Source organism: Hyperolius riggenbachi, chromosome 10 (assembly GCF_040937935.1).
Source record: "Hyperolius riggenbachi isolate aHypRig1 chromosome 10, aHypRig1.pri, whole genome shotgun sequence".
NCBI lineage: Eukaryota > Metazoa > Chordata > Amphibia > Anura > Hyperoliidae > Hyperolius > Hyperolius riggenbachi.
Genome location: NC_090655.1, coordinates 219323280 through 219344868, shown reverse-complemented (window position 1 = coordinate 219344868; position 21589 = coordinate 219323280). Strand labels below are relative to the sequence as shown.

The 21589-nt window shown below is 44.7% G+C and overlaps 1 protein-coding gene across 3 annotated transcripts in view; it reads left to right on the top strand.

Moving 5' to 3' along the window:
* Nucleotides 1–21250, top strand: part of LOC137534527 (zinc finger protein 585A-like) — a 50646-nt gene extending 29396 nt beyond the window's left edge. The window contains exons 1-2 of one of the 3 annotated variants that reach the window (XR_011024366.1): nt 396–466; nt 17896–17965. Coding sequence is in view for 1 of the 3 variants with exons in the window: in XM_068256065.1 (XP_068112166.1) it covers nt 17896–20249 (2354 nt within the window). In the remaining 2 variants the exon portion in view is untranslated. Of the gene's footprint in view, nt 1–395; nt 467–17895 lie in introns of those variants that run through there. The other 2 variants (XR_011024365.1, XM_068256065.1) reach the window with 2 other exon arrangements.
* The last annotated feature ends 339 nt before the right edge of the window (nt 21251–21589 follow it).

Sequence of the window (21589 nt, the reverse complement as noted above, 5' to 3'; positions counted from 1 at the left end):
TAAAGATTTCATAAGAAAAATATGTTGTTTTTTAATTCAAACCACACTGGCCCTGGGTCATTTTCCTTCATAGTAACATTTTACAATTAGTACAATTACATTTTACATTTTTACAATTAGTAATATATCAATTTAAAGGATGAGAATAAAGTTTTAGAGTCAATCAAACACATTTTTAGTATAGAAATATATATATTTATATTGACAGAGGGACAGTTGGGAGCTATGGATGGATAAAACTGCTGCGAGTGCTGAGCCTGTCTGTGTGCCCAGCGTCTCCCCATGCCTTACCTCATAGCAGGGTGCCTGCAGCCAGTGTCCCTCCCCTCCTCCGGTGATTGTGCAGAGAGCGAATATGAGGAGGGGGAGGGAAGGTCAGAGGGCACAGCTGTTGATGGTGTGTCAGGCAGAGGACAGTAGCGAACTAGCTGCAAATGTTAGAAGTTTACAAAGCAGAGGCAGCGAGGTGAGGAGAATGTCTGCAGATTAGAGCAGTCACCGCGGGGCTTTGTAAGTGACGTAATTGCTCTGTATAGGAAGCAAGTCCCGCGGTGACGCTCTGTGTCTCTCTCTGCCGCTCTCCATCCTGACTTTGCAGCCGGGATTTAGGCAGGCTATCGCGGGAGGGGGGATCAAGCCTCCCAAACCGGGACCATCCCGACGAAATCGGGATGGTTGCGGAGTATGGTGTTATGCTTCACAGGATGATACCATTTATTGCAGGGATTCCCAACCGATGTACCTTGACACATTTATGTGTTGCAGCAGCACTGAGTATGTGTCGCCGCTTGCCACGTCCCCCTGCTATGTCTCTTACCCTGCTTTTCAGATCCGCCTCACCCTCTGCTCCATTTATTTAGAGTAGGGCTACAAGCAAATGGAAGCCAATGTCTTGGATGCGTCTAGTATTGAACAATCTGTGCACAGGCTGTCCTTGAAGCCAACGTCCTCCTTTGCTGCATCTGTTTTGAATGCAAGTTGTGTAATTTGCCCGTGTTTGGGCTCTTCACATCTATGTAGCTGGTCAATTCGGGTGCCTAGATTTGAAAGTGCTGCCAATATCTCCTGTTGTACTCATATGTAATTTATTTATATTAGGGATTAGTACATAGTTTGCATCTGATTTGTATTCAAGGTGTGTATAAGTCCCTGTGGGGCGCGCCATGCCTCTGTTGGTTTCCTTTCACCAGGTTTTAAGTATGTTTAATTGTCAGTTTACTGGTTAGGTCTCTTCTGAGAGCGCATGTCATTGTCGTGGAAGAGTGTTGTATTGAACAATCTGTGCACAGGCTGTCCTTAAAGCCAACGTCCTCCTTTGCTGCATCTGTTTTGAATGCAAGTTTTGCCATTTGCCCGTGTTTGGGCTCTGCACATCTATGCAGCTTGTCAGTTCGGGTGCAGCCTATATTTGAAAGCACTGCGAAAACCTCCTGTAGTACAAAAATGACAGGTTACGGGCTAAGTCTTTTATTACGTCAGAGACAGGAAGCCACCTGCACATTACAATTTATTTTTACACTAAAAAGGGAACAACGTACTTTTGCGGTTTGTCTTGCACAGGATGTCCGTGGGTGCAGCTTAACTGCAAAATGTAGCATGCTGATCATCTGCAAAAATGAAGTGTTAACATATATTTTCTTAAAACACTTACTTATTGTCATAAAATGATTATAACACAATTAGCCTGGTGAAAAAGCTGAAGATACAGGGACAAGGAGAAAATGTGTGTACAGGGATAGATAACTGGGTAAGGGACAGAAGGCAAAGAGTGGAGGTGAAGAAATCATGCTCAAAATGGGAAACTGTCAGGGCTGGTTCACACTTGGGTGCTTTTCAGCACTTTGCTGATTGCCAGCGATTGCTAATGTATCCCTATGGGATCATTCTCACTGCAGCGTTTGCTATATGCATAAAACGTAAATCACTTTGGGGGCAATTGTGATATGATTCTCATTCTATTGAATGGGAGTCACAGTGCAAATCGCAGCAACATCTCAACACAAAATTGCAATTCGTGATTTGCATTCCTAGTGTGTACTAGCCATTAACAATGGTGTCCTGCAAGGGTCTGTACAAGATCCAATCCTTTTCAATTTCAATTATTAATGGTGAAATTAAAAAAAGAGTAATGTAGCCATCTTCACAGATGGTACAATGATGCAAAATTATCAACACTTAGTAGGATAGTGACATATTACAAACACATATTACCATACTCACAGTCAAAGGCACAAAATTAGGAAGAAAATTAACCCCTTCCCGACCACCTGACGCCAATAGGCATCGGTAAGATGGCAGCCCCAGGACCCCCTAATACAGAAAGGCGTCAAGAGCGGTGGGCGGAGATTAGCGATGATTCTCCACCTTAGTCATGGAGCAACCTGCTATCCTAAATCGCGGCTGGCAGCAGGGCCGGCCTTAGGTTTCACAGTGCCCTGAGCGAAACCTAATTTTTGTTCCCCCCCCCCCCACTTCATCCTCTTCCCATATGTGCGCACACACATGCACGCACAGGCCCATATGCAATTCACCTTTTCTCCTGAGATATCTCTTAGGACAGTGGTTCCCAACCTTTTTGATGTCATGACACATCACGCCAAATGCTCAGATCTCCGCGACACGTCACATATCAATAATAGAAAAAATACTATTAATAACCATGAATGGATGGAAAGAGTGCATTATCCTGAATATACTTAAAAATGAAGGCTAGAATCTTTTAGAAATATTAATAAAAACAATCAGTGGGACAGTTAGCCGCCACCCCCCATTTATAATGATAGCACAGCACTGACAATTTGCACCACGTGTTATAGCCACAGTGCGTCCCCCCCAAAAAAATGCCCTCAGACAGTATAGGTAGGTAGCCAGGTATAGGTACCCCCCATATAGGATCTCATGTGTAGATGCCCTCAATATACAGTACAGACCAAAAGTTTGGACACACCTTCTCATTCAAAGAGTTTTCTTTATTTTCATGACTATGAGCATTGTAGATTCACACTGAAAGCATCCAAACTATGAATTAACACATGTGGAAGTACAGTACATAACCAAAAAGTGTGAGACAACTGAAAAAATGTCATATTCTAGGTTCTTCAAAGTAGCCACCTTTTGCTTTGATTACTGATTTGCACACTCTTGGCATTCTCATGAGCTTCAAGAGGTTGTCACCTGAAATGGTTTTCACTTCACAGGTGTGCCCTGTCAGGTTTAATAGGTGCGAATTCTTGCCTTATAAATGGGGTTGGGACCATCAGTTGCGTTGTGGAGAAGTCAGGTGGATACACAGCTGATAGTCCGACTGAATAGACTGTTAGAATTTGTATTATGGCAAGAAAATGCAGCTAAGTAAAGAAAAACGAGGGGCCATCATTACTTTAAGTCTTTAATGAAAGTCAGTCAGTCTGAAAAATTGGTAAAACTTTGAAAGTGTCCCCACGTGCAGTCTCAAAAACCATTAAACGCTACAAAGAAACTGGCTCACATGCGGAGCGCCTGTTGAAGTAAAAAAGCAACCTTATCTACTTAGAAGCACCGGAGGAAACAGAATTTGTTTCAGAGACAAAGCGTTGTTTATTACACCCGTGCGGCTTCTCTCTCTCTGGATTACATGGGGCTGAGCTAAGCGCAGCTCTACCAGAAGGAGAAGTGAAGTTCCCGCTCAGCCCACCCTCCCTTATAGTCCTCTTTGATTTCTGGGTGTCTTCTGATGATGTCAGGTCAAAGGCGGGGTCATCAGTGAAAGTAGGCATCTGACCAGTGAGAGTTCAGAGTTCAATTCTTTCTCCTTATATGTCTTTACTGCAGCCAGGCTTTTCTAATACTTCCTCTTTCTCTGAGGGGCCTCATCTCACAGACATGGTGGGCCTCATCTTCCAGACATGCTCATTTCCTGAGGAGAGTAAAAATATCTGCACCAGTTTGTGTTCCTTTTGTGCAACATATGTCAAGTCAGTTCCCTGACCCTACTTTAAGTGACAGGCTTTTGCCTTTTATGGTATCGTACAGCTGCTTAAACAGTAATACTAAGTTTTTAACCCTTTAACACTAGCTAAGCTTAATGCACAAAACACATATCCTTAGATCCACATTTCCCTCCTGTTATTACTTTTAAAGCAGCTTACTGCAAAACTAACATTACAATTCTTAACTTCGATAGCTCACTGTGAAAACATCAAATGCTGGAAAAGTCTTTGACTGGTATTGCAGCATCGTCATGTAACAGTTCTGTACCATTATACATTGTGATCTTAGTTTTTGTCTCAATGAAACTCATCAAGTATTTCTTTGCTAGGGGTAACACACAGCACGCTAGCAAACAAAATATAAAGAGTATAGCAAGTAGTGTGACACCAAAGTTCTGAAAAAGGGAGGCCCATGATCCGAACATTCTTTGGAACCAGTCAGAGATTGGGTTATTAATCCCTGAATTCTGTTTTAACTCTATTGACAGGTCTTCTAACTTCTGCAGAGCAATGGTGACCTTCCCATTTGGGCCTGTGTTATTGGGTATATAGGTGCAGCAGGTATCCCCAAAGCCCATGAATTTGCACACCCCTCCCTTCTCGGCCAGCATCATGTCTAAGGTCATTCTGTTTTGGAAGGTCATTCGGGAGTTAGGACCCAGTTCATTTGCTAAACCTTGGATGGCGTCTTTGGTATAATTAACAAACCTCTGTTGGTTATAGTAGATGTAGTTAATCCGATCAACATTTTTGTTAATTGTGATCATAGGGATCAGTGATTCAAACCCAGCAGCGACCTGATCTCTGGCTTTAAATTCATCAGGTACTCCTCTCAGCACGCCTATAGCGTCACGGTATACATGGGGGTCCAGGCTGCCTTTAAGTTCTCTTTTGACTCTACCCATGTTGTGCACTTCCTCTGCTGCATCACCTTCCTTAAAGATATGCAGAGGCATTAGGACTTTAGCGAGTGGCACATTGCCCCATCCATCTGCTGGGTAATTTTGGTCTCAGGTTTAGGTCCCCACACAACCAATAAATATCCCCTATGGCTTGGGTTTGGTTCTGTAGCTCAGTACCGTTTATAGTGCTAAAAGTGCCACAGTAGCCAGGTGGGAAGGTTCCTACATCAACTCCCTTCTCATCACCTGAATTATAGCAGGTGTAATTGCCTTTGTAGACACTGACAGGGGAAGTCAGCTTGTTATTGGAAGCGGATAGGATAGGGTATTTTGCCTTCCAATGCTCACAAGCCGGGTCATTTGTACTTGAGTTAGTATACAGGCTTAAAAAACATTCCTCTCCCTCATGTGGGAGATGGAGGGGGACAGTTCCCAGGTGAGGTCTGGCACCCCCGCACACATAACAGTCAGACATGTTGTGTTGATTAGCTGTATATTTCATCCACTCCAACCACATGTTAGTGTCTGAGTACCCCCTTTCTGTGGCTAAGACATCCTCATACGTTGGGTCTGCTGTTGCTATCATTCTAGAAAGGGAAAAGGAGTCTGTTTTTGGAGCTATGGGGTTCTGGGTTGGTTTGCTTGCCTGGTAATTCTTATTTTGGTACATGTCTTTCAGCTGGAACTTGCCCTTGCGTCCTGCTGAGGCTCCTGACATATGGAGCCCCATGACATACGTTCCTGCATCCCCAGGGCTTGGGTTTTCTATATTTAAGGTTAAGTGCATGATGCTTCCTGTTTGCCCATAGTAGTTAGTACAGGTCCCTGCCTTTATCAGGGTCATTCTGTTGCGGAGAGATTTACCATTTTTGTTCTTTCGAGTCATTGCTGTGTCTGGTTTGTAACCCCAGTCATCTCCAGTGTTCCAGGCTACTGCTCCCCAATTCCCACACTCTGATCCCCAGTAGTCATATGTCACACACACATAAATATGTCCACGAGTGTACATGGTGCATTGCCAGGGGACTGGTGGGCAGGACACTATATTGCAATAGTCAAAGGTGTATGTTGCTACATGGATGCTTGAGGAATTATACCAGAACACCGGCTGGGTGCCTTCCTTTGTAATATCCACTTGCCCCTGGTCTCTCTTAGTGTTTGTAGCAACAACTAAGCTGCGCTTTTGCCTGAAATGTGGTTGCTGCCAATTGGTCCTGTCTGACATGGATGAATGAACTATCTCGGTGAATGGCTGTTTACGTTCATGTAGTGCCCATCCCCAAATTCCATATATCATAATTACTGACATGGCTGAGACAACTATAAACGCTTTCCCTTCTGGGGTTCTATGGAATCCTACGTCCATGAGTCCCAATCTTTGAGGAGTGACGATTCTAGTGGCTGGTTGGGGAGTGAGGATTCTAGTGGCTGATTGGTCTGCACCTGGGTTGAACTCTAGAGTCTCTGTAGGGGGCACCATCTCTCCCTGTTCTACCTCCTCAGTCATCCTGCTCAGGGCTTGTACCCGCTATGAATGGAGGAAGATCTCTAACGTTCCCTCCACCCGCTGTGACTGTGATCTTGACTGGAGCTCAAGCAAATGTTCCTGTCACTCCAGAGCCCCAGGAGCCACCACCTCCCCTCGCAGGATGCTACCTATTCTGTCCCTTTCTCTGGAACAGGTACCCTTTTACAGTGTGTCAGGTGAACCCAAGAGTTCCTTTCCGCCACTCTGACTGCTGTGGGGGTAGCAATCAAAACCTGGTAAGGTCCCTCCCACCTGGGGGTATTCCAATGTTTTCTTTTAATGATTCTGACCCATACCCACTCTCCCGGGTTTACAAGTAAATTCTCACTTACAGCTGGTCCCTCTGGGGGGTTCCCTGGTGATCGTGCTCTCTGTCTGCAGGTGTGTCTTAAGTAATCTGCGAGCTCCTACTCCTCTGGGGAGCCTTGGACTGCGTCAAATGTCGGTATCCTGTATACCCTGCCAAACAGAATTTCATAGGGTGACAATTTGCCCTTCTTTGGGGTAATTCTCATACTTAACAACACCAATGGTAGGCACCACATCCAGCTTTTTCCTGTTTCTGTCATTGCTTTACTAAGCTTATTTTTAATTGTGCCATTAGCTCTTTCCACAGCCCCAGCTGATTGGGGGTGGTAGGCACAATGGTTCTTTACATCAATGTGCAGTGTGCTTGTCAGCTGTTTGATGATCTCATTCACAAAATGACTACCATTGTCACTGATCATTTTTTCTGGTATCCCCCATCTGGGTATGATTTCTCTAGTTAGTGCTTTTGCTACTGTGAGTGCATCTGCTTTTGCTGTGGGGAAAACCTCTACCCACCCTGAGTATATGTCCAGTATTACCAGGGCATATTTCTTCCCTTCCGAGGGGTTCAATTCAATGTAGTCCAGCGCTACTGTGTGGAATGGGTAGGCTGGTGTAGGTGTAGTGCCTGTGGGTGGTTTTAGCCCCTTTGCTGGATTATGCTGTGCACAGATAGTGCATTGTGACACAAATTTTTGAAAAAATGTGCTGATGCCAGGGCAGTGGAAATGGGTGGTAGCAGTAGCTATCATCCCTCCTGTTGACACATGGGTGACACCATGTGTCATTAAGGCAAGCAATCTGAATAAGAGCCTGGGGAGACAGACCTTGTTGTTTACAGCATATAGACCTTGTGCATTGAGAGTGGCAGAAACTTTGAGCCAGGAAGTTAGTTTTGCCTTTGGGACACTTTGCTGGAATTCTTTTAATATGTCAATAGAAATGGAGGTAAGTGAGGACTGTGGGGTAGCTAGTGTTGGGGTGTCCTTGCTCACAGCTGCTTTCTTAGCTTTAGAATCAGCAAAGTTGTTGCCTCTGGTGACGGGGGTGTCATCATTTGTGTGAGCTGCGCACTTGACTATAGCAAGTTTCTTTGGCAGCTGGACACTCTGTAGGAACTGTTCCAACAGGGACTTATGGCGGACAGGTTTACCTGCCACGGTGATCATGCCTCTGTTACGCCACTGTGCAGCAAAAGTATGCACTGTAGAGAAAGCATACTGGCTGTCCGTATAGATAGTGACAGCTTGATCCTTGTACAGCGTGCAGGCACGAGTAAGAGCATGAAGCTCAGCAGCTTGGGCTGAATAACTAATGGGCAGTTTACCAGACTCTCTTACTTCATCCAGAGTCACTACTGCATAGCCCACTCTATTAGTGCCTACTAGATCTTTGGAGGCTGAGCCGTCCACAAAGACTAGTGCACCCTCTGTCAAGGGCTCAGACTGAAGGTCTGGTCTGGGCAGAAACTCTCTGCGAGAGCCTTGCAAACAGTCATGGTGGTCCTCACTATCAGTCGAGTTATCTGATGTGGGAAAAAGTGTGGCCGGGTTCAGAGTTGTACAGCGCTGCACCTTTAGGTGAGGCTGGCCCAGCAGGGTGGCAGCACAGTAGAGATGGCGTGCAGGAGTAAGTAGTGTCATTTTATCCTGCAACAAGAGGGCATGAACAGCATGTGGAACAAGCACTTCTAAGGGATGGTAAAGCACAAGAGAGGCAGTAATCTCAACAGCCATAGCTGCAGCAATGACAGCCTGAACACAGGATGGTAAAGCACAGGCTACAGCATCAAGTGGGCGTGAGTAAAAGCCCAAAGGTCTCATTTTGTCTCCCCACCTTTGTGTCATTACAGCTGTCATGCATTTGTCTCTGCAATCAACATACAAATGAAATGCCTTAGTATAGTCAGGAAAGGCGAGTACAAGGGGATCCTTAAGTGTTTGCTGACAACGTTTGAACTGCTCATCAAGTTCATCAGTCCATGCAATTGTGTCATTGAGTGCCATGGGATGTTGATGTATGGCATTGTAAAGTGGTTTCACTAGGGCTGAACAGTGTATTATCCTAGCCCTGCAATAGTTCAGGTTTCCAAGAAATGACATCATCTCTTTCTTTGTTTTTGGCCTAGTCATGGTCTGTATGGCCTGAACTCTGGTCTGCTCTAAGGTTCTGCCAGCTGCTGAGATCAGTTGGCCTAGGTATTTGACTTAAGGCAGACAGAACTGCAGTTTGGCCTTTGAGGCCTTGTGACCCTGCTCTGCCAGGAAGCAGAGCAACTGTATGGTCACCTTTTCACATTTCTGAGCAGTAAAGGCCCCTACCAAAAGATCATCTACATAAATGAGGAGTTTGCAGTCCTCTGGCACAGGGAAGGGCTCTAAAGAGCGAGTAATTTCCTGTGAGTAGATTGCTGGGCTTTCACAGTACCCTTGGGGCATCCGGGTGTACGTGTACCTTTTACCCTGGAATGTGAAGGCGAACCAGAATCTGCTGTCTGGATGGACCTCGATTGAATAGAACGCATTTGAGAGATCCACGACACTAAAAGTCTTGCAGGTAGGTGTAATACCATTGAGTATGGTATTAGGGTCATGTACCACAGGTGCTCTTGGTATTACAGCGGCGTTAACCGCTTGTAGGTCGTGTACTAATCTGTATTCTTGTGTTAAAGGTTTGAGTACAGGGAAAAGGGGCATGTTACAGGGGGAGGAGTCACATGGGATTAACACGCCTTTGTCAAGTAGGCCCTGTATTATGGGACGGATACCTGCCATTGCTTCTGGCTTTAAAGGGTACTGTGGTTTATATGGCCTGTAGGGGCCCTTGGGTACAACAACGATTTGCTCAGAATTTTTGATCAGACCGACATCAGTTTTAGACATTGCCCACAACTTCTATGGAATACTGGACAGTATATGTCATTCTAACTTCATCCTGCAGTTGGCCTTGGTAGGCAAACTGGTAAGGTGTGTGAAGATACCCACACACTCTGAGAACCTCTCATAATGGTTCCCTGTTGTTCTCCCCTGTTTCCATCTCTTCAGGAGCTTTCCCCCCACCTCCCACTTTCCCCACTTTGGCTTGTACAGGGAGATGTGAGGTGCTGAATCAGGAATTGTGTACAGGGTGTCCTGCAATATGCCTTTAGTTGGCCTGTGAGCCCAGCCTGGAATTGTGACCTTATACAGTGTGTTCCCATTATTGTCTTCCCAAGGGCCATCAACAGCTATTTTTACTGTCATGCCCAGTGGGAAGCTTGCTTCATAGTCTGTGTCACGACTACCATCAAGTATGACATGAGTGGTAACATGAGGTACTTCTATCATGTCTTGTTCATTACTGGGGGAACCTGCGTCCCTTGTCATCCAGTCGAGTACTTCATTGCCCAGGATGATCCCATACCAGTGGAAGCCCATGCTTTTCTCGTGCTCACCCGACTGCGGGGAGGGGAATGGCTGCTTAAGCCTTTTAATCTGTAGCGAGTCTCTGCCAGGTTTAATTGCCAGCTGCAAGTCACCTATCAAATCTCTCCCACACAGATTTATAGGACATTTGCGGGAAATCACAAAACTGCAAGACACTGTTATGCTTGACAAGGGGTCTCTGACCTCTATGGGCTTAGTGGTGGACTCGCATTCCACTCCTCCTCCTGCATTGCGAGTCAGAACAGTGCCTGCTTCCTTTTCCCAGCGAATGTGAGTTGAAGCTCCTAATGGTGGCCATACACGGTACAATAAAAACGTTCGATTTTCCCGTTTATTCGATCTAAATGATCGAATTGAATAAAAGTTGAAAATATTTTTTTTTTCGATCAAGAAATTCGAACGATTATCCCGTTTTTTCGGGAAAAATGATCGGACATGCTGGAAAAATCTTTATATTCGATCTAACTGAATAATCGAACTAAATTATCTAATTGAAAAATTGTACCATGTATGGCCACCTTAAGACAGAGCGACATGCACCAGTATCCACCAGAAATCTGATCTTATTCCCTCCCACTAGCAGGGTTATTTCGGGTTTGTGGGTGTCTGCGTAATCAATGTTTATACACGTCCTCTGGTGCTGAATGTTAGTCTCACTGTCACTGCTGTCTATACCATCTAGTCATGCGGTGGGTCTACTTCTTCTCTCCCTCTTTGGGCAATTTCGAGCAAAGTGACCTTTCTCACCACAAGAAAAACATTCTCCTCTTTCACGCTTCCCCTCATAATCTTTAATCCTTCGCCTAGGGCGAGGCACAGTGTCATTTACATATACACAGTCACTGCTGTCCTTGTCACTGCTGCTGTCATAGTCTAAAGCATATGTGGCAGCTGTGGTAACTTTCTTTTGCTTCCTCCTTTTGTCTCTCTCAGTTCTTTCTGCATGCCTAGCATATTCCAGAAAGTCTTGTAACCTGCACGTACGCCAGGTCACTAAATGCTTGTGGATAAACCACTGCAAGTCCTCTCGCAAGGACCTGTCTATTTGGGCTTTAAGTTGCTGTTCCCATGGACTGTTATCAGCCCTGTTTGCAGGCCTTGTAAGGCCACTGTATTTGTCAAAAGCATCCATTACCCTTGCTACTAAGTCATCTACAGTTTCAGTTGGTTTTTGGGTTATGGATGAAAGCTTACTGTAGTCTGGGGTTACTTTGTAATATGTTTCCATGCGGTCTAGTACCGCTTCAAATGCTCCTTTCAGATCTTCACTGCCCCAGTCAAAAAGCTTAGGTGGATTTGTCCCTTCTGCAGGGTGATACATTTTCCATTTCTCATCTACCTCACTCCAGGAAGTACCATTCATTCGCCTGAGGACTCGGTCGCATTCTAATGCTGTTAATTTAAAGCTAGCTCTCAAGCCCCTTAGCCCTTTTATACAGTCTGCTATATCTTCCTTTGGGGCAGGAATACCTTTGAGAGCACTAATCATATCATCCTCAGTCCAAGGTCTGTAGACCTCCTGTATGCTCCCTGCGCCATTTGGGAGTTCTATCATGGGCATAGACTGCACCATAGGGTGAGGTGATGGGGAAGGTGCTGTAGGTACTTCCTCTTTTGGCAAGGGTGGATATACATTAACATAGAGGGGCGGAGGAGGATGGGCATAATCCTCCTGTAGGTGAGCCTCCGCCTCCTCCTCCTTTATGGCAGTTTCTACCTTCCTTGGTCTGCCCCTTGTCTTCTCTGTCTGTTTTGGTTCAGGTTTAAATGTAGTCTTTTTGCTTGTCATCCTGTTAGTGGGGGTGGACACAGATCTATGTGCAGGCACCGAGCTTGCTCTGAGTTGGGGTGTCCTGCTAACGGGGGAAGGAGACCGGTCACACCTATCGACTACCTCGTCCTCCACCTCTTCCCCCCTACTACTCTCTGGGTCATTTTGTCGTGTGTGTGCAGTCACATAGTCACTTTCAACATCGTTAGTCTTTTTCCCAAAGTAAAATGAACAAACATCTTTCTTTTTCTTATCTGCCTCATCCTTCCATATTTCTGCTTGCTGCAGACCAAACCTTCATTCTAACCTCACATCACCTTTAGCTTCATCCTTAATACGTTTTATGAGGGCCCGGCATTGCTTGGGGTGTAAGTGACCCGGGAATTGAAACCGCGCCCGCCAGAGGCCACACTTCTTTGTGTAAGAAGGATCCCTTCTGTGCATGATGACCTCGTCATCTGTGGCCTCTAGAGGACGGGGTTTGTTACTTCCTTGTCCCATGCCTGGGTTTGAGAATTACAAATGAGCTGTGACAACAACAACTATCAGTCCCTTTCTCTCTGGACTACCTTAAGGATTTTTCTGTCACCTCCGACTCAAACATTCACATCTACTCCTTGTGAATAGGAAAAAGGAAGTAACACTTACGTTTCTGTAGTTAGAATCAATGGACCCGGGACCCTCAGGGGTACGCGATGTCTCTGAACTGTCTCCTCCGTCTGTGGTTCTTTGGAAGCAGCTGTCGAGGACGATGGAGACTGTGTCGAGTGGCCTCTGTTGACAGGTTACCTCGTGGGCCCCGGAGGACTTTGGGTGGACGTCAGCTGTGATTAGACGTCCAGCGGCACTCAACCAGAGGTCCAGTTTGTCTACGATCCAGTGCTTCCGGTTAGAAGGACCAAAGATGTTGAAGTAAAAAAGCAACCTTATCTACTTAGAAGCACCGGAGGAAACAGAATTTGTTTCAGAGACAAAGCGTTGTTTATTACACACGTGCGGCTTCTCTCTCTCTGGATTACATGGGGCTGAGCTAAGCGCAGCTCTACCAGAAGGAGAAGTGAAGTTCCCGCTCAGCCCACCCTCCCTTATAGTCCTCTTTGTCTTTCTGGGTGTCTTCTGATGATGTCAGGTCAAAGGTGGGGTCATCAGTGAAAGTAGGCATCTGACCAGTGAGAGTTCAGAGTTCAGTTCTTTCTCCTTATATGTCTTTACTACAGCCAGGCTTTTCTAATACTTCCTTTTCTCTGAGGGGCCTCATCTCACAGACATGGTGGGCCTCATCTTCCAGACATGCTCATTTCCTGAGGAGAGTAAAAATATCTGCACCAGTTTGTGTTCCTTTTGTGCAACATATGTCAAGTCAGTTCCCTGACCCTACTTTAAGTGACAGGCTTTTGTCTTTTATGGTATCGTACAGCTGCTTAAACTGTAATACTAAGTGTTTAACCCTTTAACACTAGCTAAGCTTAATGCACAAAACACATATCCTTAGATCCACACGCCCCAGGAAAGGAAGACCAAGAGTCACCTCTGCTGCGGAGGATAAGTTCATCCGAGTCACCAGCCTCAGAAATCGCAGGTTAACAGCAGCTCTGATTAGAGACCAGGTCAATGCCACACAGAGTTCTAGCAGCAGACACATCTCTAGAACAACTGTTAAGAGGAGACTGTGTGAATCAGGCCTTCATGGTAGAATATCTGCTAGGAAACCACTGCTAAGGACAGGCAACAAGCAGAAAAGACTTATTTGGGCTAAAGAACACAAGGAATGGACATTAGACCAGTGGAAATCTGTGCTTTGGTCTGATGAGTCCAAACTTGAGATTTTTGGTTCCAACCACCATGTCTTTGTGCGACACAGAAAAGGTGAACGGATGGTCTCTACATGCCTGGTTCCCACTGTGAAGCATGGAAGAGGAGGTGTGATGGTGTGGGGGTGCTTTGCTGGTGACACTTGGGGATTTATTTAAAATTGAAGGCATACTGAACCACCATGGCTACCACAGCATCTTGCAGCGGCATGCTATTCCATTCGGTTTGCGTTTAGTTGGACTATCATTTATTTTTCAACAGGACAGTGACCTCAAACACACCTCCAGGCTGTGTAAGGGCTATTTGACCAGGAGGGAGAGTGATGGGGTGCTACACCAGATGACCTGGCCTCCACAGTCACCAGACCTTAACCCAATCGAGATGGTTTGGGGTGAGCTGGACTGCAGAGTGAAGGCAAAAGGGCCAACAAGTGCTAAGCATCTCTGGGAAGACTGTTGGAAGACCATTTTAGGTGACTACCTCTTGAAGCTCATCAAGAGAATGCCAAGAGTGTGCAAAGCAGTAATCAAAGCAAAAGGTGGCTACTTTGAAGAACCTAGAATATGACATATTTTCAGTTGTTTCACACTTGTTGGTTATGTACTATACTTCCACATGTGTTAATTCATAGTTTGGATGCCTTCAGAGTGAATCTACAATGTTCATAGTCATGAAAATAAAGAAAACTCTTTGAATGAGAAGGTGTGTCCAAACTTTTGGTCTGTACTTTAGATTGCCAAGCATAGGTGCCCCCAGTATAAGAAGTCAGTTAAAGGTCTCCATCCCCCCCATAGGTAGCCAGGCGTAGAGATGGCCCGAACGGTTCACCCGCGAATGGTTCCAGGCGAACTTTGGGTGGTTCACGTTCGCCAGCGAAGGCAAAGTTTTCGGTTCGCCCCCATAATGCTCCATTAGGGTCAACTTTGACCCTCTACATCACAGTCAGCAGGCACATTGTCGCCAATCAGACTACACTCACTCCTGGAGCCCCACCCCCCCTTATAAAAGGCAATGTTCTCCGGCCATTTTACTCACTCATCTGCCTACAGTAATTAGTGAAGAGACAGCTGCTGACAGACTCTGCTAGGGAAAGCTTAGTTAGGCTCTTGTAGGTTTGTTAGCTTGCTCCTGGCTGATTTTTATTCCTTATATAGCACCCCACAACTGCTCCCTCCTCTCTTCCTTCTCCTCCTCTGGAGGAGGAGGATCTTGTCTTCCAGGGATTTGTAGGATGTCAAAAGCACGCTCACATAAATTGGTCAGGAATCGAACCCAGGTCAACTGTTTGGAGGGCAGCTATGCTCACCACTATACTACCAACACTACAGGCTGAAGCCAGCCTAACTGCCCTGGGAAGGATGAAAAGCTAGGTGGCCATAGCCCCTTAAGAGAAAGTGTCATTAGGGCCTTGCTGTAACGTAGATTGTAGTGTAACTATTTCAATGAATGTATCCTTCTTAAACTTGAAGATTGTATACAAATGTAAGCAGACTGCAGAGTGGCGCAGCGGAAGTGTGCTGGGCCCATAACCCAAAGGTTGATGGATCTAAACCAGTCTCTGCTAGGCATGATTTCATTTTTGCACCTCGCTTTATCGCATGGGCAAAACGGTTTCCATAACCTTGTAAGAGAAAGTGTAATAATGGCCCTGCCATAACATAGATATTACGGTAGCTAAGACTACTCCTGGGCCTTTCTTGTAGTTTAAGAGATGAGTGAACTGTGACACCACAGCAAACAGAGAAGCTTCCCCATATTGGAGCATTGGATTTGGTAAAGTCTTAAGCCAATGTGTTGTAAGACACAAGTAAGCTTTAGGTTAGCAGGAATGGTTGCATGGCCACCTAGCTTTTCATCCTTCCCAGGCCAGCTAGGCCGGCTTCAGCCTGTACTGTTGGTAGTATAGTGGTGAGCATAACTGCCCTCCAAGCAGTTGACCTGGGTTTGATTCCTGGCCAATGTATGTGAGCGTGCTTTTGACATCCTACAAATCCCTGGAAGACAAGATCCTCCAGAGGAGGAGGGAGAATTACACTCCCTGATTGATGTATACACATGCTGTAGTGTAGGCCTGCAATTTAGCATTGAATGTGATTTCTGCCCTTAAAACACTGCTTTGTGTGAAAATACATTTTTTTAAGGGACTTTTGACGTCTATCCCAGTCAACCATGTCTCCCTCCAGGTGTTAGATGCTTTGAAACATATTTTCCATCACTTTTCTGGCCAGCATAATTTTTTCTAATTTTTCAAGTTCGCCTCCCCATTGAAGTCTATGGCGGTTTGCGAACGTTTGCAGAGGTTCCGGCCATCTCTAGCCAGGCGTAGGTGCCTCCATTATAGGTAGCCAGGTGTTGGTGCCCTCAGTAAGGGTAGCCAGCTATAGGTGCCCCCAGTATAGGAAAGCAGGTGTGGGTGCCCTCAGTATAGGTAACCAGCTATAGGCGCCCCCTTGGAAGCTGGCGCCCTAAGCGACCGCTCCGGTCGCTCAGGTCAAAGGCCGGCTATGGCTGGCAGGTTGAAAAAAAAGAAACAGCAGCCTGCAATCAGTTGTACAGTGCTGCAATGTACTGCAACGCTGTACGAGGGACAGATCTGTCACTGAGCTGCCAGGGGAGGCACACAAAGTGATCCCTCTCGTAGGCTGATGCCTACAAGAGGGATCACGCTGATTTGATCTCGGAATACAAAAATATTTTTTAAAAATGATTTATTAAAAAAAAAACATAAATCAATGAAAGAAAAACATCACAGCAGCAATCAGATGCTACCAACAGAAAGCTTTGTTGGTGGCAAGAAAAGGGAGGATTCATTTCTGCGCTAAGTTGTATGGCCATGCAGCGCATAGGTAAAGCTGCAGTGGCCTGAATTGTAACAAATAGCCTGGTCACTAGGGGGGTGTAAGCCTATAGCACGCAAGTGTTTAAAACAATCAAAATGGTAGCAATGAGCTAATCACTGCATGTTTAAATGTAATCTAGACTTATTCTTATTATTTATTGTATTTATACAGCGCCAAAATATTACACAGCACTGGACAATAATTAGGCATACATACAATGTAAACAAGGGCTGTTAGACCGAGTGCAAGGTTATACAACATAGCACAAGGTTATGCACGCTTACAGGGTAAAGACGCGTGATCATGCGATTTTACAGCAATTCAAGTCCATGTTAGTCCATGGGAAGGGTAACATTGGTGGACACACTAGGGGGATATGGGATAGGGATGAATCCCAAGATGTGATCAGGCAATCCAATGTAGGCAGCTCTATTAGATCCACTAAAATGGGATTAAAAACAACAGAGAGCGCTCTGAAATAGAGGAAACGATATGTGCACTGTCTTATCCAGGACAGGTCTCACCCGAATGCAATGCGGCAGTCAGTATTGCCCAGCCGAATCCAGTACGTGTCCCCTTTAAGGCAGCCGGGGACCAGGCTCTCCAGGTGGTGACGATGTAGTCTAGGCGGTAAAGCCAACATCCAGAAGTCTGCTGCCTCTTCATCGCTCTGCAACAGACCTATGATTGTTGGCTTTGCCACATAGACCGCATTGTCCCCACCTGGAGAGCCTGATCCCTGGCTGCCTTAAAGGGGACACATGCTGGATTCAGCTGGGCAATACTGACGGACACATTGCATTCAGGTTAGACCTGTCCTGGATAGGACAGTGCACATATTGGTTACTCTATTTCAACGCGCTCTCTTTTGTTTTTAATCATTCTTGGGGGGAGGGAGACCTTGCCAAAGAGGCTAACAATCTAAAGGGGGGTAATGCTGTAGAGGATCAATCGCTACCCTATTCATTTCCAATCAGGATGTGAATGATTGCCTCCAAGGTCAGGCTGTTATCATTCAACCATCTTGGAAACAGTAGCTAAACTGGTAATTACTACTAACCCAAAAAGAGATCGGTGGTATTACTTTGGGCAAATTATAATACTTTTCTTAAAAGCCATATTCACTGCTGGCTTCAACTGTACAATCCTCATATTGGTTTCCCAAATTTTTATTTTGCTGCAGCAAATCATTTCAAAAGTTGGGTTTGGTGACTAGACTCTAAAAAACAAATTCCAATGGCTGCACACACCGCAATAAAAGTAACACACAAACAACAATAAAATAGATGTTAGAGAGAGTTGAGTTGTAAGTGATAAATCACTGTTGTTTTCTGTTACAGCCGTTGTTACACGTTCCAAAAGAACTTCCAAGAAAACAGGCATCTTGCCAGATTCCATCCATGGTGACCAGGAACCAGAAGAGCAGAAAGTGACAGATGACAGATTAGTGACATCAGATGAATGGGGTGACAGCAGCAATGAGTCAGAGTACAACCCCTCTAATGATGAGCTGGACTCCCACTCTGACACAGAGGAGCAAGAGCAAAAGACAACATCCAAAGGAAAGTCGGAGTTCTCCTGTGATGAGTGTGGGAAACACTTCATATATAAATCCTATCTAGCGATTCACAAGAGGCTACATACAGGAGAGCGGCCTTATGCATGTTCAGAGTGTGGGAAACGCTTTACTCAAAAACAACATCTTCAGAGTCATCAGCACATCCACACTGGGGTGAAGGCAATTCAGTGTGATGAGTGTGGGAAAGGGTTTCATCATAAATCAGCGCTTATAACCCAACAGAGGTATCATACAGGAGAAAGGCCTTTCCAGTGTACTGAGTGTGGGAAAAGTTATGCTGCAAATAACATACTCCGTAAACATACACTTTCTCACATGGAAGTCAAACGCTTTTCATGTTCTGAATGCACTAAAAGCTTCCCCACCAGAGCCCAACTACAATCCCACCACCTTGTCCATACTGGAGAGAAGTTGCATGAGTGCCCTGAGTGTGGGAAATGTTTCTCTACAAAGCCACATCTCACCAGCCACCTGACAACCCATAGCAAAGAGACACACTATAAGTGTTCTGAATGTGGAGAAGGTTTCCGCCTTAAATTTCACCTTGTTCAACATGAAAGCTGTCATATGGTAGAGAAACCATTTAAATGCAGTGAATGTGGGAGAAAGTTTGCCCAGAAGTCTGATCTTCTTAAACATGAGAGAAGTCATACAGCAGAGAAGCCGTTTAAGTGCCGTGAATGTGGGAAAAAGTTTAGCCAGACGTCTAATCTTCTTAGACATGAGAGAATTCACACAGGAGAGAAACCGTTTGAGTGCTGTGAATGTGGGAAAAAGTTTAGCCAGAAGTCTTATCTTCTTATACATGAGAGAAGTCACACAGGAGAGAAACCGTTTGAGTGCCGGGAATGTGGGAAAAAGTTTAGCCAGAAGTCTTATCTTCTTATACATGAGAGAAGTCACACAGGAGAGAAACCGTTTGAGTGCAAAGAATGTGGGAAAAAGTTCATTTGCAAGTCTACACTTCATATACATGAGAGGAGTCACACGGGAGAGAAACCGTTTCCATGTGCAGTATGTGGGAAATATTTTGCTTCAAAAGACACATTGACAAAACATATGCTCATTCACACAGGTGACAAGCAGTTTACCTGCTCAGAGTGTGAAAAGCAGTTTCCTGGTAAAAGAGCTCTAGATCATCACCTCTCTACTGTGCATACATTAACTCAAGCATCCAGTATATCCAGGCCCACAAACAATGTCCAGATATCAGCCCATACAGGGGAGGGTCCTTTACAGAGTCCCAGATCTAGTCTTGTCTCCCCTGAAAAAATGTATGAGTGTTCTGAATGCCCCAAAGTATTTACACACAAAACTCACTTTACTGCCCACTTGAGAACTCACACCGGTGAAAAACCATTTGCATGCTCAGATTGTGGGAAGAGCTTTACTCAGAAAGGGCAGATGGAGGCACATAAACTGAAACTACACGGAGGAGAGAAGACATTTAAATGTTCTGAATGTGGCAAATGCTTTTTTCTAAAATCTCACCTCACATACCATATGAGAGGCCACACTGGAGAGAGACCTTTTATTTGTTCCGAGTGTGGGAAATGTTTTAAAGTGAAAGCACATCTTGTCACTCACCAGAGAACCCACACAGGAGAAAAGCCATACTATTGTCCCATATGTGACAAATCTTTTGCTGACAGTGGCTCTCTGGTAAAGCACAAGATAATTCACACAGAAGAGAAGCCTTTTGTGTGCTCAAAGTGTGGGAAAGGCTTTAAGCGGAACAAGGAACTTGAGTCTCATCAGAGGATCCACACTGGTGAGAAACCTTTTGTGTGCACTGAATGTGGGAAGGCCTACAAAGATAGAAGCAGCCTGGTCCTGCATCAGAAAAACCACACTGGGGACAAACGTTTTACCTGCTCTGAATGTGGGAAAAGATTCTCTATAAACTCTGAGCTTATCAAGCACAGGATGACGCACAGCGATGAGAGACCTGTCCCTTGTCTGGAGTGTGGCAAATGTTTTAGAGATAAGAAGAGTCTGGTCATACATCAACGGAGCCACACCGGAGAGAAACCATATGAGTGTCAGGAGTGTGGAAAATGCTTCAGCAATCATGGAATCCTTGGAAATCATGTGAAAACACACACAGCTCTCTAGACTCAAAATTATTAACAGTGTGGGCTCTCTAAAACAAAAAGGGCTGACACAGCCCTAGTCTGATCAAGCGCTGCTCTATTGGTAGCCTATAGCATGGGCAGGTACCCCAAATCTAACAGACAAGAAGAACAGCAATGCACCTCTCTGGTGTATTAACGTTTTAATCTAAAAACAAACACATCAGTTTACCCTTATGAAGAGTGGAGTCTGGCATACATTCGGAATAAACAGCCAGTGCAAGCACCATGGCCAGTGGTGCTTCAAGACTCTCTGAGTCACAAACTGGGGCACAGTGTTCCTTGAGCTGCACAATCAGCTACCGCCCCTCTGGGATTGCTCTCATTGGCTTCACCTTGTGTGCTTGCACCGGCTGTCTCTTCCCACTGCATGCCAGACTTCACTCTTCAAAAGAGTAAGCTGATATTGTTGTGTTTATTTTAAGATTAAAAAGTTAATACACCAGAGAGGTGCATTGTTGCTCTGCTAGTGTGAGCTGTCTTTCAAATCTGTCACAGGTCTGGTCCATCAGCAGAAGACATGCACCAAATAGACACAGACTTTTGATCACAGGGGGGTGTGGAAGGGTTCCAAAAATAAAATTTGATGTGTTGTTTAGAAATGTTAATTTTAACTAGTTCACAACAAAGAGTTTTTTCCCCTTATGGACAAGAGCAATTTTCACATTTCAGCGCTCCTCCCATTCATTCACCAATAACTTTATCACTACTTATCACAACTAAATTATCTAAACTTCACCACCAATTAGGCTTTTTTTTAGGTCGTAAATTTTGCTAAGAATTATATTATAAATGCATTTTAACAGGCATTATAAGAAAAAAATGGAAACAATTAATTATTTCTCAGTTTTGGCCATTACTGTTTTAAAATAAAATGTGCTACTGTGGATAAAATGTGCTACTGGGAATAAGCACTTAAAATATGTCCCTAGTACAATGTATGGTGACAATATTTTATTTGGTAATAAAGGTGTATTTTTTTCAGTTTTGCGTCCGTCGCTTATTATAAGCCCTAGTTGCAAAAATAACAGTAATATACCCTCATGACATACATATTGAAAACGTTTAGTCCCTAAAGTAACTATTTATGTATTTATTTAAATGTCACTTTTTACTTTTTTTTTTTTTTTTTTTTTATACAAGTGTTATATTTTGGTAACTATGGAAGGGGAGGTAAGAGGTTAAAAGTGGGGATTTTATGTATTTCAATGTAATATTTTTATTTAATATTGTGTATGTAGGTGTCATTTTACTTTGGCCATTAGATGTCCGCCCCTCCCCCCCCCCCCCCCCTTTATTTCTGTGTACTGTGAATGTATACAG